Below are 17,951 nucleotides of genomic sequence, written 5' to 3'. Positions count from 1 at the left end.
CACCATATATACACACTCTCTCGGACATCCACTCGCACAAGATCAATTATCTGTGTTCTTTAGGCTTTGTCTGCGTTAATACAGACACATATGAAGGGTTTGATTACTGCATCTTTAGTCATTCTCATGTTTTTAGGCTGTACATTGAAAAATGTAACTGCAAAATAAAACTGATTGATGGAAATTACTTAAACTGGAGCTTTTTAGTTTTCAGAAGTCATGTTTTACATTGAGTATTGAAGAGTTTAACACTTTAAAAACAGCTGTTTTTGCAAATTATTTGTTCATATGTACAGTTTGCCATTAGCACAAACTGATAACTTTGTTGTTTGTTTAATTTCATAAATCTAATTTATTTGTCCAAGTTAACTCAATGCACAATAAAAATATATATATGATTACTGAAAATTAATACAAATAATCACAGACTTCAACAGAGTGTTAAAATCTTGATAGTTCTGTGGGTCTCGTCTATCAAATCTGATCTTTATTTTGTATTTTCCATTGGATTCAAGTCAGGTGATTGGCTGGGCCATTCTACAGTTTGATTTTTTTTCTCTCTGAGAGTTTCCTTGGCTGTGTTTTGGATCATTTTCTTGCTGAAATGTCCACTCTGGTTTCATCTTCATCCTCCTACTAATGTAGATGTTTGACTGAACCAGCTGATATTCATTTACACAGAGGAAGGGCAGAGGGTTGCTAAAAAACTACTGAGAGATTTCAGCTGCTGTCTGGGCGTTCACTGCCTTTCTACACCTCCCTTTCTTCATGTGTTCAATACTTTTTTCTGCATTATTTAATTGGTATACATCACTTCATTTTTAAACTAATTAGATTTGTTTTGTTTTCATATATGAATTTCTTTGGTTGTTATCAACATCTTTTGAAAATTAGGTAGTGCTGTCGCCTCACAGCAAGAAGGTCACTGGTTCGAGCCTCGGCTGGGTCATTTGGCGTTTCTGTGTTTGCATGTTCTCCCTGCATTCGCGTGGGTTTGCTCCAGGTGCTCTGGTTTCTCCCGCAGTCCAAAGACATGCGCTACAGGTGAATTTGGTAAGCTAAATTGTCTGTAGTGTATGAGAGTGTATGGATGTTTCCCATCCATTAATTCCGCTGTGGTGACCCCAGATTAATAAAGGGACTAAGCCGAAAAGAAAATGAATGATTATATACACTATATATATAGTGATATATATCACTTTATCAATCTGGGGTTGCCACAGCGCAATGAACCGCCAACTTATCCAGCACATGTTTTACACAGTGGATGCTCTTTCACCTGCAACCCACTACTGGGAAACATCTATTCACACACATACACTACAGACAATTTAGCTTACCTAATTCACCTGTAACACATGTTTTTGGACTGTGGGGGAAACCGGAGCACACAGAGGAATTCCACACCAACACTTGGAGAACATGCAAACTCCACACAGAAATGCCAACTGACCCAGCCGGGGCTCGAACCAGTGACCTTCATGCTGTGAGGCGATTGTGCTACCCACTGGCTTTATTATTATTGTTAATTATTATCATGGTGACAAAGTTACTATCAACTATTATTTTGTTCTTCGGTAGGTGAAGGATAAAATATGGTAATTCTAATAGTTTAATAAAATGAATTTGATTTTTAGAAATCACCAAGCGTCCTGATCCTGATCTCTTTAGAAATTACTGTTTTACACCATTTAAATTGGAACTTTAAACTTTAAATCAGATAGTTTTTGTGTGGCTTAACAATAAAACAAACAAATAAAAAAGTTACATCAAATTTAAAATCACAATCTCTAAAGCATTATCAGATGGGATGGGGGGCCAATTTAAAGGTCACCATGGGCTAACTTTGGCCCTATTTTGGACATCTCTGGTCTAAATAATAATTTTACTCCACAAATAATCTTGTGTATTGGAATGGTTGTATAAATATATGTATATTCATGAATGCCAGTAATCAACCTTTATTTACAGCCTGATCTTACGAGGAAACGTAAGTATTTTACGTTTTGTCAGCTTAGTGGGTAATTCAGTTGTTCAGTCGTACAAAAATGTACGATTTTAAAAAGGAAGCGTGACCCCAAACCCCACCCCTAACCCAAACCGCCATTGGGTGATGAGCAAATCGTACTAAATAGTATGAATTAGATCATTCGAATTCATACGAATTAGCAACTAAATCAAAAAGTTACGAATTGTCGTGAGATTGTGTTGTTATTTAAAATAATAAAGGTAGACTTCAAAAGTTGTTCAGAAAAGATGTTGAAGTCAGATATATTTGACCTCCTTTAAATGATTTTTTTTTTAAATATTTCCCAAATGATGTTTAACAGAGCAAGGAAATTTTTCAAAGTATTTCCTATAATATTTTTTCTTCTGGAGAAAGTCTCATTTGTTTTACTTCGGCTAGAATAAAAGCAATTTTGTATTTTTAAAAAAACATTTTGAAACTCAATATTGTTAACCCCCTTAAGCAATATTTGTTCAATTGTCTACAGAACAAGCCACTGTTATACAATGGCCTGCCTAATTACCCTAACTTAACCTTATTAAGTCTTTAAATGTCACTTTAAGCTGAATACTAGTGAAAAACATGTAGTCAAATATTCTGTAGTCATCATGACAAAAATTAAATAAATCAGTTATTAGAAATGAGTTATTAAAACTATTGTGTTTAGAAATGTGCTGAAATCTTCTTACCGTTAAACAGAAATTGAGGATAAAATATATAGCTGGGCTAATAATTCTGAAGAGCCAATAATTCAGACTTCAACTGTACATATCAAAAACGTACTCACCTGCACATGACCTCATGAGTCAGCAAAACGCGGCACATTTCTGGATTCTTGTTCTGCCCTTCATATGATATGGGCTGAACCATGCAAAACAGCAATGCGAATCAATGCATTAAAAATCAGAACGAAGCAAGCATTTTATTTTGGCTAGAAGAATTCAAACCTCAGAAAAGGATAGCAGTGTTTTACCTGTTTAGTGACCGAGTCAATGAGACGAGCATAAAGGTCTTGTTCAGTGCGGACGCCTGTGAACAAAAACAACACATAAACTTACTGATGTCACTATATAGAGGATTGGTAATTAAACCAGAGTTCAAATTTGGCCACTGAATCTAAATAAAGGATAATATTTACACAGAATACACAGTTAAAGTCAGAATTATTAGCCCCCTTTATTTTTCCCCCCAATTTCTGTTTAACAGAGAGAAGAATTTTTCGACACATTTCTAAACACAGTAGTTTTAATAACTCATCTCTAATAACTGATTTATTTTATCTTTGCCATGATGACAGTAAATAATATTTGACTAGATATTTTTCAAGACACTTCTATACAGCTTAAAGTGACATTTAAAGGCTTAACTGGGTTAACTAGGCAGGTTAGGGGAATTAGGCAAGTCATTGTATGACGTTGGTTTGTCCTGTAGACAATCGAATAAAATATTGCTTAAGAAAGCTAATAATATTAACCTAAAAATGGGTTTAAAATTTGGAAATTGCTGCATAGGTTCTACTTGACTCCAAAGAAACGTTTTTATATGAATCTCTCATCTTCTTCTAATTGTAATCTCTGTTAACAAGGATCTTTAGGCACTTTTTTACATTTGTTTTGGGAATGTCCCTCTCTCTCTCCTTTCTGGACTCAGCTCTCACATGATTTATCATACTTGTTGGGAACTGAGATATGTTTGACTCCATGTCATTTTTTCATGAATGACTTTTGGGACCTTACTTTGTCCGTTCAACAAAGATGTCTTTTGTTAACTGCTCTCACAGCAGCAAAAAAATTGCTGGTCAACCGCTGAAATCCTCCTCATACTATGGACAGACGAACCTGGACTGTTTATTTGTTGGACATTCTCTCGATGGAACTCTCAACTTCCCGTATACATGGTGCTAATATGAAAACTGTCAGTATATGGCGTTCAGCCTTTGATGTTGTGTCATCCTTTTTGAAGTCTTTGTAAAATTCGTTTGTAAAATTATTTGATTTGTTTATATATTCATTTATTTATTATTATTATTATTATTATTATTATTATTATTATTATTATTATTATTATTATTATTATTATTATTATTATTATTTTATACTTTTGAAGTCTACCAGGGGTGGGATGGGTTGGAGTGGGTTTTAAATTTACACTTGTTTTTTCTTTCCGTTTTATAGTGTTTCCTGAAAAACTCAATAAAGAGTTAACAAAAAAAAAAAAGGGTTTAAATTTTTTTTTAAATGTTTTTATTCTAGCCGAAATAAAACAAATAGGACTTTCTGTAGAAGAAAAAATATTATAGGAAATACTGTGAAAAATTCCTTGCTCTGTTAAACATCATTTGGGAAAATTTGTAAAAAGGAAAGCTCAAAGGAGGGCTAATAATTCTGACTTCAGCTGTATATACAGAGATAGAGAATGCTGAGCATACCATTACTGTAGAGGAGCTGGAGTTTATAGTGAGTGCCATTGTTGGTCTTTTCTCCCGTCTGCTCCTTAGAAGAACACCAAGCACAAACACGGGAAGAACAAAACATAATGATTATGCAATATCAATATTAAAACGAGCAAGGAAACATACAGTTCATGACTGAGCAAAGCCTACAAAACTATAAAAGGTGCCAAACTATATGTACTATACGGTTTTTATTATAACTTTGCTGGTATCAAAAGTCAGTTGGCATTTCTGTGTGGAGTTTGCTTGTTCTGCCTGTGTTGGCGTGGATTTGGTGCTCCAAACACATGCGTTATGGGTGAATTGAATGAACTACATTGGCCGTAGTGTATGTTTGTGAATGAGTGTGTATGGGTGTTTCCTAGTAGTGGGTTGCAGCTGGAAGGGCATCCGCTGTGTAAAACAAGTGCTGGATAAGTTAGCGGTTCATACCGCTGTGGCGATCCCTGATAAATAAAGGGACTAAGCCGAAGAAAAATGAATGAATGAAGAGGTCAGTGGTAAATATTCTAAACTCTAAACTTGCAACAGATCAAAAATGCATCATAAAGCACTTTTTGACGTGATGTTTTACCATGGTTCAGACTAGTGTTGTCAAAAATATCGATAAATATTGATATTGATATATTTAAAATTATACAATCTTGCTTTGGGTGGCAAGGTGGCTCAGTGGTTAGCACTGTCGCCTCACAACAAAAAGGTCGCTGGTTCGAGTCTTGGCCAATAGGCATTTTTATGTGGAGTTTGCATGTTCTCCCCGTGTTCACGTGGGGTTTTCTCCGGGTGCTCCGGTTTCCCCCACAACCCAAAGACATGCGCTATAGATGAATAGGGTATAAGCTAAATTGGCTGTAGTGTATGAGTGAATGTGTGAACGCGAGAGTGTTTGGGTGTTTCCCAGTACTGGGTTGCAGCTGGAATGGCATCCGCTGCATAAAACATATGCTGGAATAGTTGGCGGTTCATTCCGCTGTGGCGACCCCTGATAAATCAGGGACTAAACCGAAGGAAAATTAATGTATAAATGAATCTTGCTTGTGTTTAGTGTCATATACTGGCTTTGCTCTCTATTAATCTCTCTTCTCACCAGCGGGGAGATAAACAATTACTATTTGGATTTTGAAAAAGAAAGTAATATTAATAATAATAATAAGGTAAAGTCGACGCAGTGGCGCAGTAGGTAGTGCTGTCGCCTCACAGCAAGAAGGTCGCTGGTTCAAGCCTCGGCTGGGTCAGTTGGCGTTTCTGTGTGGAGTTTGCATGTTCTCCCTGCATTTGCATGAGTTTCCCCCACAGTCCAAAGACATGCGGTACAGGTGAATTGGGTAGGCTAAATTGGCCGTAGTGTATTTGTGTGAATGAGTGTGTATGGATGTTTCCCAGAGATGGGTTGCAGCTGGAAGGGCATCCGCTGTGTAAAACATGTGCTGGATAAGTTGGCGGTTCATTCCGCTGTGGCGACCCTGGATTAATAATCCGAAAAGAAAATGATAAATGAATATTAAGGTAAATAAATGAACATTTTTTAAATCAGAAAATAACAATTTAGTTTTTTTTTTGGTAATTTATTGCCTTTTAGACCCCGTATAAGCATTATATGGTTTAGTTATTTTTATTTTCCCTTTGTACGTCATTTGCATACCTTTTATGTTGCCCAATTTGTTCCGAAAATATTATCAAATATCGATACTTCTCAAGATATCGTATCAAAATGTGAAATGCCATCGTGACAACACACACAGACTCACAAAGTATACTGTAATTCAGCTTTCTAAGGGTAAATTCAGCCGCTTGGTGGAAAATATTCATTATTACAGGCACAAAATGTGTCATATCCATCACAATTTTCAACAGTAATAAATATGAGATGATTAGTGGAATGACTGAATGACTAGTGGTTTTGCCACTAGTGTGATCAGGCTGGATTTATGTGCTAAGATAATATAATTGCAATAAATAGTGCCTTTTTGGCATCTGACAACCTCCATTGGGTTGCTCTTGCCATGCTAAACAGGTAGTAATGATGAAAATGAAGGAACATTAACATAGGTAACACTCATTCATTATCCTTCAGCTTAGTCCCTGTTTAATCAGGGGTCACCACAGCTGGATGAACCACCAATTAATCTGACATATGTTTTTTGAGGCAGATGCCCTTCCAACTGCAACCCAGCACTGAGAAACACCCATACACTCTCTCATACACATCCATTCCCTATGGCCAATTTTCATTCATTCATTCATTTCCTTCTGCTTAGTCTGTTTTTCAGAAGTCGCCACAGCGGAATGAATCACTAGCTATTCCAGCATATGTTTTGGCCCTTCCAGCTACGACCCTGTACTGGTAAAAACCATACACTTTCTCATATACACACTCATCTATTCACTATGGCCAATTTTCATTTATTCATTCATTCTCCTTCAGCTTACTCTCTATTTTATAGGTTGCCACAGCGGAATGAACTGCCAGCTATTCCAGCATATGTTTTGCATATGTTTTGGCCCTTCCAGCTACAACCCAGTTCTGGGAAAAACCATACTCTCTCTCATACACACACTCATCAGTTTGCAAAATTTTTGATCATTCATTCATTTTCCTTGGCTCAGTCTCTATTTCAGAGGTCACCACAGTGGAATGAACCGCCATTTATTCCAGCATATGTTTTAAGCAGCCGATGCCTTTCCAAATGCAACCCAGCACTGGTAAACACCCGTACACTCTCATACACTATGGCCAATTTAGTTTACCCAATTCACCTATTGCCCATGTCTTTGGACTGGGGGAAACCAGACATATTAACAAATTAGGAAAAAAAGAGTTAGAGACATGAGACATTTTGCATGCTCTAAAATACAGTAAGTACAGTAATACAAAAAATGTCTTTTCTAATATTACTGGATATCAAGTAATCCATGCAATTTTATGAGGTTTTGTTTTTCACCCTAACCACAATCTTTTAAGGGATAGTTTGCCCAAAAATGAAGATTCAGTCATCTTTAACTCATCCTTCCCTTGTTCCAAACCTGTTTGAGTTATTCTGTTGAACACAAAGGAAGATATACAGAAGAAAACAGCCGTTGACTTCCATAGTATTTTATGTTTTTATTCCTATAGATGTCAATAGCTGCTGGTTTCAGTTATTTTTCAGAATATCCAAATACCTTGTTTTGTGTTCAACAGAAGAAGTAAATGTATAAAGCTTAGAACCACTTGAGTGTGAGCAAATGATGATTATTGTTGGGTGAACTCAGTGACGAACGGTAGGAAATTCATCAAACATCCAGTAAAGATAATGCAGGAGAAACAACAAGCTATAGAATATACCTTGTCCTGCTCCACAAAGTCAACAAACGATGTCCTCTCCACTTCCACAGGCTGTCCATTGCGATCATACAGCGCCAGAACAAAATGGAAGAAGTTGGACTTTCTGAGGTTGGAGGGAGGTTGCTTTTCAAAGTGAGCACGAGATAAGGCCACTCCACTGTGGATGATTTAAAAAAAAATTAATTTTTATGCATAAATAAATAATTAATTAAATATCTTTATTATAAAAATTACAAATATATATAATAATTAAATTAGTTCAGTAGTCTATGATAATGAAAATTGCTTTTACATTTGTAACTACATTTCTACTTGTTTATAAATTTTAATAACCTAAGACAATCATTTACTATTGAAGGGGTTCTTTTTTTCTATTTCATGCACTGTTGTCATGAAAAAAGTCAGTGTAGCTAATTTAACACATGTCTTGCTTTGTTATTGGATGCTCTTGCTAGGATTATAAGTAGCTTATGCTTTTAAAAAGTTAAAGGTTGATGCTTTGAAAAAAATACATTGAATTTCCCCTGTGTGAACATTTGTGTTTGCAGCATTTTTGGATATTTCAGAATCCCACATTTAATAGGAAACAAGCTCAGTGTGCACTTTATGAACCTCTCAAACAATGATTGATGTATGCTAAATTGTCTGCCAATACACTGTTTGATTAAATAACTACGCTGAATTTGTCACAAGCGGTAAAATTAGCCATGTTTAATGTAGACTGCTCCACAGTTCAAAACGCTAAAAGCAAATACAAATATAAACAGTAAAAATCTGTCCAAGGCACTCGATAAATGTGGAAAAAAATATTTAAAAGCCTTTTTTGACATGGCTATTCTATAAAACTGCGCCTAAAATTGATATATTGTTTTATATAATTGGTATAATAATATTTTTCCACATTTTTCTAGTGCTTTGGACTGATTTTTGCTGTTTATTCTGGTGAATCCCTTGCCCTAAGGCAAAAAGCACCGACACATTATTAATTTAGGGTACCCTGAGCACTTTTTGTTTAGTTTTGCATTAAATACAAAAATAATCAGTCAAAATAAGTAGAATTATGTAGCCTACTTTGTTGATTTCTGACGACTCCTTGTGTTATTTACAGCCTAATTTTAGTTATTTGCTTTTGAACTCATATTAAGATTAAAATTAATTAGCTGCTCATGCTATTAATTTTCGACAAAGTGCTCTATAATTATGGGTTAAATATAAACTTACGCTGAGCAAAATAGGCCTAATCAAAGTATAATAAATACGTCTCAAACTATTGCCGTTCAAGCGACGTGCTCAAGTGTTTTAAAGTAGGTCTGCTATCTCCATGAGATAATACGGGTTTCATTGTATTGTTTTGTTTGCCTCTTTCATTCGGCTCGTGACTCTGTCACCTCAAGCATTGAAGGCTGAACTATGATGCTCTAATCTCCGGTGTCATTTTACGTTCACCGCCACAGAAGAGCCTGACCTGTTGCTGTAGCTATTTTTGCAATGATACAAAAGGTTAATGAAATTAGTTGATTGAATATGCCTAACAACTACACAGTATATGATCAATTAGTTCTAAAAGCATATGTTTTTAGGTCATTGTAACTTATTAACCTAAGTTAATAATGTTTAATGTTCTAATTTTATAAGTTATGTGCACTGTTTTAAGTCAGTTTATTATAAGCTAAATGGACTCGTGTTAAATTGATTCAGCTTTAAAAATTAATGCAAACTATTTTTAAAGTGCAGCTACTTCTGATAATAGTGATAATAATAATAATACTAATAATAATAATAATAATAATAATAATAATATTAAGAAGAAGAAGAAGAAGTAGAGCCGCATGTGGAAATTTGTATAGCTACATATTTTGACAACTGACTCAAATACAAAAAGTTTTGGCTATTATTCCTAAAATGCTGCATTCTTCTGAAGATAAATGTGCATTTGTGGTGTTATTTGGGCTTTATTCAGATAGCGATGGAGTATACAGAAATGTTCTCAGTGTGTATATGTGGTGTTTAATATGGTGTTAAATGTTTTGGTGTGCGTAAATGCAGAATTGCCTACCTCTGAGCCGCTATGTTTGCATCAATAACACCGACGTTGCGCACCCAAGAACGAACAGGATCCATTTCTTCTTCAAAAGTTCTCACTTTCAACTCAGTGATGGTTCTAATCGAATGATCCTGACTCTCAAACATTTACAACAAACCTGTAAAGACAATGTAGACACTTGTGCAAAACTGAAGCTCTTCTCTGAAAAGAAAGTTTAAAACAAAAATCTGAAGATTCTGCTTCTCCCAGTCAGTGAATTGATATAACTATTCTCCAGAATTTCTCCAGAAAGTTTTTTCCCCCCAAAATAAGCTGTGATGTCCTCCGTGATTCTTTTTTTAAATAAACTGTTTGGTCACTTGCTTTCTTGGTGTAGATTTATCCTTCTTCGAGACCCATTCAAACTGTGCGCGCACTCCGCTCACCTGCTCTACGGGAGCAACATTCACTTTCCAAACATCATCTGCTACAAATAAACAACCCACTCCTGGATGAAAATATCCAAAAAATGCGTTGGAGAGGTTTTGTGTTTTGGTGAGGATGAGGATCGTGCCCGTTTAAAACCATACGAGCGTAGTGATGCTGCAGGGCTCTGTACTGGGACCCCAGTCTGAATGGGTTGCGCTGCCAGAGCTGGAGAAAGAGGAGGGGCAAATCCGTATTTGGAGAACTGAAAACTCCTCTTTTTTGACGTTCTTGCAGTCAATGACTACAAGTTAAAATAGCTATTAAAGGGATTTCGCTATGCTAAATTTAAAATGTCACAGCAAGCATGTTTTGTTTTTAAAAGATGTCTTATAGATGTCTAATAGACGTCTAAACATAGTCCTTTTGGCTAAAACAAGGCTAAATTTGGGCTGTCAGCGAAAATTCTAAACAAGAACTAGTCATATCAAATAAACAGAAATAAATGACTACACATATAAAGTCTGTCTATTTGACTACTAGGCTAGTTTTGGGCTATTTTTAGATGTCTATTATTTTCACTGACAGCCCAGGTTTAGCCTTGTTTTAGTCAAGCTAGATGTCTGTTTGACGTATATTGAACACAAATAGTTTGCTGGGTTATTTTGTTTTCATTTTATTTTATTTTATTTATTTATTTATTTTTTTTTGAGAAAGAGGTCTGAATCAAACTCCGGTTAATTAATTGTAGACTAAACGCTCAAACAAATGATGACATACAGGACATATCTTTGGTCAAATTAATGCAATGTCTTATCATATAAATTATACAGCAAAAAAAAACTAATAGATTTATGAGAATTGTAGCATATGCTCCTCATAAAATATTTAAAACAGCAATTTCTGCAGCCTACAGTTGTTGTATGTTTGCTTGTAAGAGTTATTTGTCTTTACCATCTAAAAAAACAATGATTTAGGTAAACGCATCCATTACAAAGAAAAACGAATCGTAATAAGTCTGGACGACTGACATCTGCGGTTAGAAAAGCAGCAGACGGGCAAAACAATGAGATTTTTCTAAACTTTTTTTGAGACCATTTCCTCTCTGTAAGAAGAAGCTTTTCCATCTTTTCTTGCTACTGGATGGGGTTATTGTCTGTGCGTGGGGCTCAAATAACTAAACAATGAATGTGAGCCCCCCCACCAAACACACACCACCACCACCCGGCTTATACCAACCATCTGCCAGCACGCCTCGGAGTCAGCTGTTCACCCTATTATGTGACCTGTTGCGGAATCCAAGCACACTCTCTCTCTCTCTTTCTGCAACGTACTCACGCTTTTATAAATCACCACGACGTTTGAAGATAATGTTGGTAAATGCTGTTTGGCAATCATAGATATCATGATAGGAATATGGTATTGTTTTTTAGAAAAACCTCCGCACCCCACACCAGATGTTTTACTAAGCAGTTCCTTCTCAGGAAAAAAGTGGGGTTTTATGAGTGTGCATTTCTCATCGAGTTCTTTCAAGTCAAATGAAAATGTAGGCTATGCTTTAGCTCTTTTCCAGTGTTAGCCTAGTCTATACTGTAAAATACACCAACTCATGCTGTCCCAATAAATCGATTAAGTTAACTCAATTGTTTTAACAAATTTAAGTAGATTGAACATAAATTAAGTTGTCCCAAAAAATCTCAAGAATTGTGCCGTTTCAGCTCATTTTAGCCTAAAATGTTTAGTGTATAGATACTAATTTCTTTATCATATAAAATTATGTTTATGATTGACCGATATGCATTCAAATATTTGCGCAAAGACTAACATTTTAACAGTTATTGTTTGTTTATTATTATTTGTTGATAATTATTTATTGGGCGTTATTTTCTGCTTAATTTTAAGTGCAAGAATATAACTTTCCTTTATTATGCATTGTCATTCGGAACTCGGTTTCAGCCTAACAATCCTAATTTTTTGTGTTCGTGATTTTAGGATGTTGATATGGTGATTGCATCACTTTTTGAGAGAGAAAAAAACTTGCAGCATATGCTCGGATTTCCCTGGAGAACTGAGCACAAGCATTTAATGAAGTTATAATTTTTAAATATATTTTTAACAGATTCTCTGGTTTTGGAGGTGCCAATATTTATGTTGATGTTTTGCGCACATATCGTCAAATCATTGAAAACTTGTCATTTATTGATTGATTGACTCAATGATTGATTTATTGATTGTAGCCTAGGCGGTAACGTATTTCACGTAACACAATATGCATGCAAAATATCATGTCTGTCAGGATGAAAACAGCTTACAGGTTATATGAAAAACAACCTTTTCCTCTCATAATAGTTTTACAATTCATAAAGCGAGGTGCCATGCAAAAGGGATTGATTTAACGCGTATACTTTATTTAAACGACTTAACAATTATAAATGTGAACTAAACCAGCCAATTTTTAAATTAAATCCAACGAAATTGTCATCACTGTTGCATCTAAATGTATAGACAATTTTAAAGGGGTGTAAACAATAGCAATGGTCTGTATTTCCAGTATTACATTTAATTTCCATAGCTCCTATAGGACTCCAAAATGGTCATTGATAATGTTATGGAAGCCGTTTTAACCTTAAGATATGATTAAATTGCCTCTTAAACAGCTTGGGCAATAAGCAGGAAATGTTCATGGGGCAGCGGCATTGTCACATTGAAATGGTCTAGTCTAACAAAGTTAGCCTAATAATCAAAAATATGTAATTCCAGAGTTTTACGTTTTTATTCTATTTATTATAAGATTACCAATATTTTAGGGGCTATTTTTATATTGTCTAAGTCTAAACTTTATATTAAGAAAAGTAAAAATTGTTAAACTATTAGATCTTAGGGTTAAATTCACCTATTCAGACACATAAATCTTGTGAACCACACATATGTTCAATGAATCTGGGTCCAGAGAAATATGTTTGGCCATTTATTTTAATAAAAACGGGGCGTTTGCTCAATTATCTATAGCCTAAATAACGTTTTGAAATGTCTCGCATTAATTTAAAGCCTTTCAAGTTAAATAATAATAATAGAAAAGTAGGCCATTTTCCTAATAATGCATAATGATGGCATTAGCCAACCTCATCTCCAAATTCAGCTACTGGCGAGGTGGGAATGCAGTTGAGTTGAGGTTAGCTTAGCACGTGGGTAACTTGTGCTAATGAATAGACTAGTCATCAGTAAAAAAAAAAAAAAAAAAAAACTCTCTTTTTTAAGAAATCTTGAACTTGGCCTGCTAGAGCACTAAATCACAAATAAGAAAGGGTGACAGAACAATCACTGCCTCAAGGAGCCGCCAGTCTGTGAAAGAGCGCCGCCTAGTGGTACAATCACGTGTCTCAAAAAAAAAAGTAAAGCAGCCCATGTGAAAAATTCTGGGACAAAAGCTAAACAGGTGCAAGTCATGAGCTTCAGTCATGATCTTGAATGTCTGTTCTAATCTGTACTAATTAAAGTTTTAATGTGTGTGCAGAGAACATTTTGAGTGACAAAATATTAACTGCTGTTTAATCATAATCATAATCATAAAGAGCTTTATTGCCAGGTACGTTCGCACATACGAGGAATTTGTTTTAGTGACAGAGCTTCTACAGTGCAACAGAATTTACAGAGACAGGACAAAAAACATAATAAATATCTAAAAAAGCAGTAAGTAGTGAATGCAAAAATATACAAATAGACAAGTGTATGTAGAGCTATATTACTATATACAATGTTATATGTGCAGCTGTTATGTGCAAATTGGCATGTAAAGTCTGTTGTTGAATATATGGATGAAAAGATCTTGCCATTTAGGCTGCTAAAATAGCCATTATTATGCATTATTAAAATTATTAGGATATGTTTATTAATTATTATACGATTTAATTTTACATTTATAAGTCAACATGGATGGAAGACTAAATGTATAACAACTCACAACATTTTAAATGGTCAAATTATTTTCATTTTTGTTTATTCATGTGTGACAGGGAAAATTCAATGTCAGGCCAACAACCCATATGAATACATAAATGAGCAAGTGGGCCGTCTTGAACAGCTAAAAAACAATTTTTAATATTAATACGGTCACCTACATGTTTACGATTTATCCGCAGGTAAGCAATAAAACTGATTATAGCTATTGTATGTGTTGGATCGTATTTCAGCCTTTGTCAACAAGCCTTGTTTCTCTTGATTTAAAAAGGCACAATCACTTAGCCTATGGGGTGAGTAAAGTGCCACTTGGTTGATGTGAAGCGAAGGATTTAATGCACAATGTCAATCTCCTTTCTCGGGTCAGTCACTGCATGGTCAGTCAACAGAAAAATAAATACTTAAAACTACTTTGAAATAAGTTAAAACAACACAATTCATACATTTCTGTGTGTGTGTGTGTGTGTGTGTGTGTGTGTGTGTGTGTGTGTGTGTGTGTGTGTGTGTGTGTGTGTGTGTGTGTGTGTGTGTGTGTGTGTAAATAAATATTTTATGTTCAATTCACTTAAATTTGTACAAACAATTAAGTTAACTTGTCATGTTGTGTTGGGGCAACATGAAGGGATTGTGTGGAACCCAGCATTTATTTACAGTATAACAAATCTGTAAATGTTTGCATTTTTAAAATTGAAAGTGCAAGTTTTCGTTTTTATCCACGCTGAAAAATCCAGCTTAAACCAGTTTAGGATGGCTGGCTGGTTTTAGCTGGTCGACCTGCCTGGTTTTAGAGGAGTTTTGGCCACTTCCAGGCTGTTTCCAGCCATTTCCAGCCTGGTCTTAGCTGGTCAGGCTGGAAAGTCACCAGCTAAAACCATCTTAAACCAGCTTGACCGTCCTGGTTTAAGCTGGACATAGCTGGTTTTAGCTGGTCATCTGGAAGGGCATTAATTTAATTTATTATCTATTTCATTTTGTAATGACTTTAATTTATGTACTGTAATTGATTCTTAAATGTCTTACTCTCAAGTTTATATCATGTTCTTTATTTCTTCTTTTTTCTTTATCTCTCTTGTATATTTTTTCATTGAAAATGTTATTCATATTCTGTATTGTAAAGAAATACTAACTTGTCAACTGTTTTTTGCAAAAAAAAAAAAAAAAAGACAAGCTAATCCAGCAAAAATAGGGCTTAAACCTCATAATTAAATAAAAAATGAGGCTAATAACTGCAAAAAGGCTGCAACCACATCTTTCACCAGGCTGGCTACCAGGTCATGTTTCCTTTATATTTCTGTTGCGTACTTACTTTACTTTTCCTCTAGATGGCACTAGAAGTTTTCTTTTTTTGTTGTTGTGATGCTGTTCATGGTACAATGTTAGATCTGAGCGCTCATTGCATCCAAAAATGATGATGATGATGATGATGATGTGGTAATACGTTTACATTAAGATGTCTATATATGTTTTCACTCAATTTCATGTGCTCACACAGGAAATTTGTTTAATCTTTTTTACCACAGCTTGACAAGATGTTGCTTCGTGGAAAAAGATTTTTGAGCAGAATGCATCCATGCTTTTTTGTTGTGCATTATACAGAACATTTCTATAAAAGTACAACAGAATTTTGTACTTTATAAATAAATGTTGTTTACATTTTTTATAATATTAATATACAGTTGAAGTCAGAAGTATTAGCCCCTCTTTGAAATATTTTTTTTTATATTTCCCAAATGATGTTTAACAGAGCGAGGAAATTTTCACAGTATGTCTGATAATATTTTTCTTCTGAAGAAAGTCTTGTTTGTTTTATTTCGGCTAGAATAAAAGCAGTTTTTACACTTTTTTTAAACACTATTTTAAGGTCAAAATTATTAGCCCCTTTAAGCTATTTTTTGATAGTCTACAGAACAAACCATCATTATACAATAACTTGCCTAATTACCCTAACCTGCCTAGTTAACCTATAGTTAAGTTAAGCCTTTAAATGTCACTTTAAGCAGAAGTGTCTTGAAAAAAATATAGTTAAATATTATTTACTGTCATCATGGCAAATATAAAATATAAGAGATGAGTTATTAAAACTCTTATATGTTTAGAAATGTGTTGAAGAAATCTTCTCTCCGTTAAACAGAAATTGGGGGAAAAATAAACACGGGGGGTAATAATTCTGACTTTAACTATATGTCTAAATATCTATACTTATATGGATCTGCATATTTTTCGTAGCAAGTGCATGGCATGCCACCATATGGTAAAATTGCTGATTTACATTTAGTCATTTAGCAGACGCTTTTATCCAAAGCGACTTACAAATGAGGACAAGGAAGCAATTTACACCACTATAAGAGCAACAATGAATAAGTGCTGTAGGCAAGTTTCAGGTCTGTAAAGTCTAAGAAGAAAAGCATTAGTAATTTATTTATTTATTTATTTATTTATTTATTTATTTATTTATTTATTTTTTTGAGTACAGTTAGTGGTATATCCAGAGTGGCAATTGCAGATTAGGAAGTGAAGTGGAGTTATTTATTTATTTATTTGTTGAATTGTGCTCTATATTCTCTACTCTAGCATATCATATGTTTTCTGAACCTATTTATGTTTTAATATATTAAAATGTTCATAAAGGTGTAATAAAAAAAATCAGTCAAGCACTCTTCTGAAAAAAACACAATTGCTTTATTATCACAGATTTACAATGGACTCACTGCTGCAAACAACGTAAGATTTAATAAAAGAAAATAAAAGGAATAAACTGACTATGGATATATTAATATTGTGTCCGCTGGGTCTTAAAAAGTCTTAAATTCACTGTGATATTATGTTGTAGGTCTTAAATAATTTTAAACAAACCTTAATTTTGCTTTGTCCAAGTAAAAGCTATCAGTTGGACCAACATCTATCCAATCACCAACATTACAACTCAACAGCCTTATTCTTCTACATTTAGGTTTTTATTGTAAAGAAATACAACTCACAACAGCTGTTTGACATGTTTGCAGCAAATTCCCCATTAAATTTCCTAATCAGGGAAAGAAAACTTATATGATTCCTTATGATAATACCGGGTCATCAAAAAACATCCTTAGTGTTTAACCCTGTGTAAGTTTAAAATGTGATTCTTAATGGTCTTAAAAGGGCTTTTAAAGGTCTTAAATTTGACCTGAAGAAACTTGCAGAAACCCTAAATAATAATAATAATAATAATAATAATAATTCTAGTATTAACAAAAATAATAAAAATAAATAATAATATTAATAATAAAAATAATAAAAAATAATAATAATTAATAATAATAAAACAATTAACAAAATAATAATAAAATAAGAATAAAATAAGAATAAGAATAAAAATAAGAATAACAACAATAAAAAATAATAATAATACTAATAATTATTATTTTTATTAAACTAATAATAATAATAATAATAATAATAACAATAAAAATATTAATAATAATAATAATTAAACTAATAAAAATAATATAATAATAATAATAATAATAATAATGTAATATTATACTGTGAGTTTCCTGGAACGACAAAATCTAAATTCCTTATTCTATATCCCTTTCCTATAGCTTAGTCTCTATTTTACAGGTCGCCACCGGGGAATGAACCGTCAACTATTCTGGCATATGTTTTACACAGCGTATGCCCTTCCAGCTGCAACCAATCACGGGAAAACACCCATACACAATCCTTCACACACACACACACTCATACACTACAGCCAATTTAGCTGATCCAATTCACCTAT

At 34.0% G+C, this 17,951-nt stretch overlaps 1 protein-coding gene across 2 annotated transcripts in view; it reads right to left on the bottom strand.

The window, feature by feature from the left end:
* ebf2 (EBF transcription factor 2) overlaps positions 1–10,431 on the bottom strand; it is a 51,718-nt gene extending 41,287 nt beyond the window's left edge. The window contains exons 1-5 of one of the 2 annotated variants that reach the window (NM_131418.2): positions 9,842–10,431; positions 7,786–7,942; positions 4,437–4,494; positions 2,982–3,037; positions 2,796–2,869 (exon numbers count right to left, since the gene is read on the bottom strand). In NM_131418.2, coding sequence (NP_571493.2) covers positions 2,796–2,869; positions 2,982–3,037; positions 4,437–4,494; positions 7,786–7,942; positions 9,842–9,975 — 479 coding nt within the window. In that variant the 5' untranslated portion in view covers positions 9,976–10,431. Of the gene's footprint in view, positions 1–2,795; positions 2,870–2,981; positions 3,038–4,436; positions 4,501–7,785; positions 7,943–9,841 lie in introns of both variants that reach the window. The other variant, XM_005165618.6, reaches the window with a different exon arrangement.
* Between the last annotated feature and the right edge of the window lie 7,520 nt (positions 10,432–17,951).

The sequence above is a fragment of the Danio rerio genome, chromosome 5, assembly GCF_049306965.1.
Source record: "Danio rerio strain Tuebingen ecotype United States chromosome 5, GRCz12tu, whole genome shotgun sequence".
NCBI classification, from domain to species: domain Eukaryota; kingdom Metazoa; phylum Chordata; class Actinopteri; order Cypriniformes; family Danionidae; genus Danio; species Danio rerio.
Note: the sequence above shows the minus strand (reverse complement) of the source record. Positions and strands in the feature narration are given on the sequence as shown.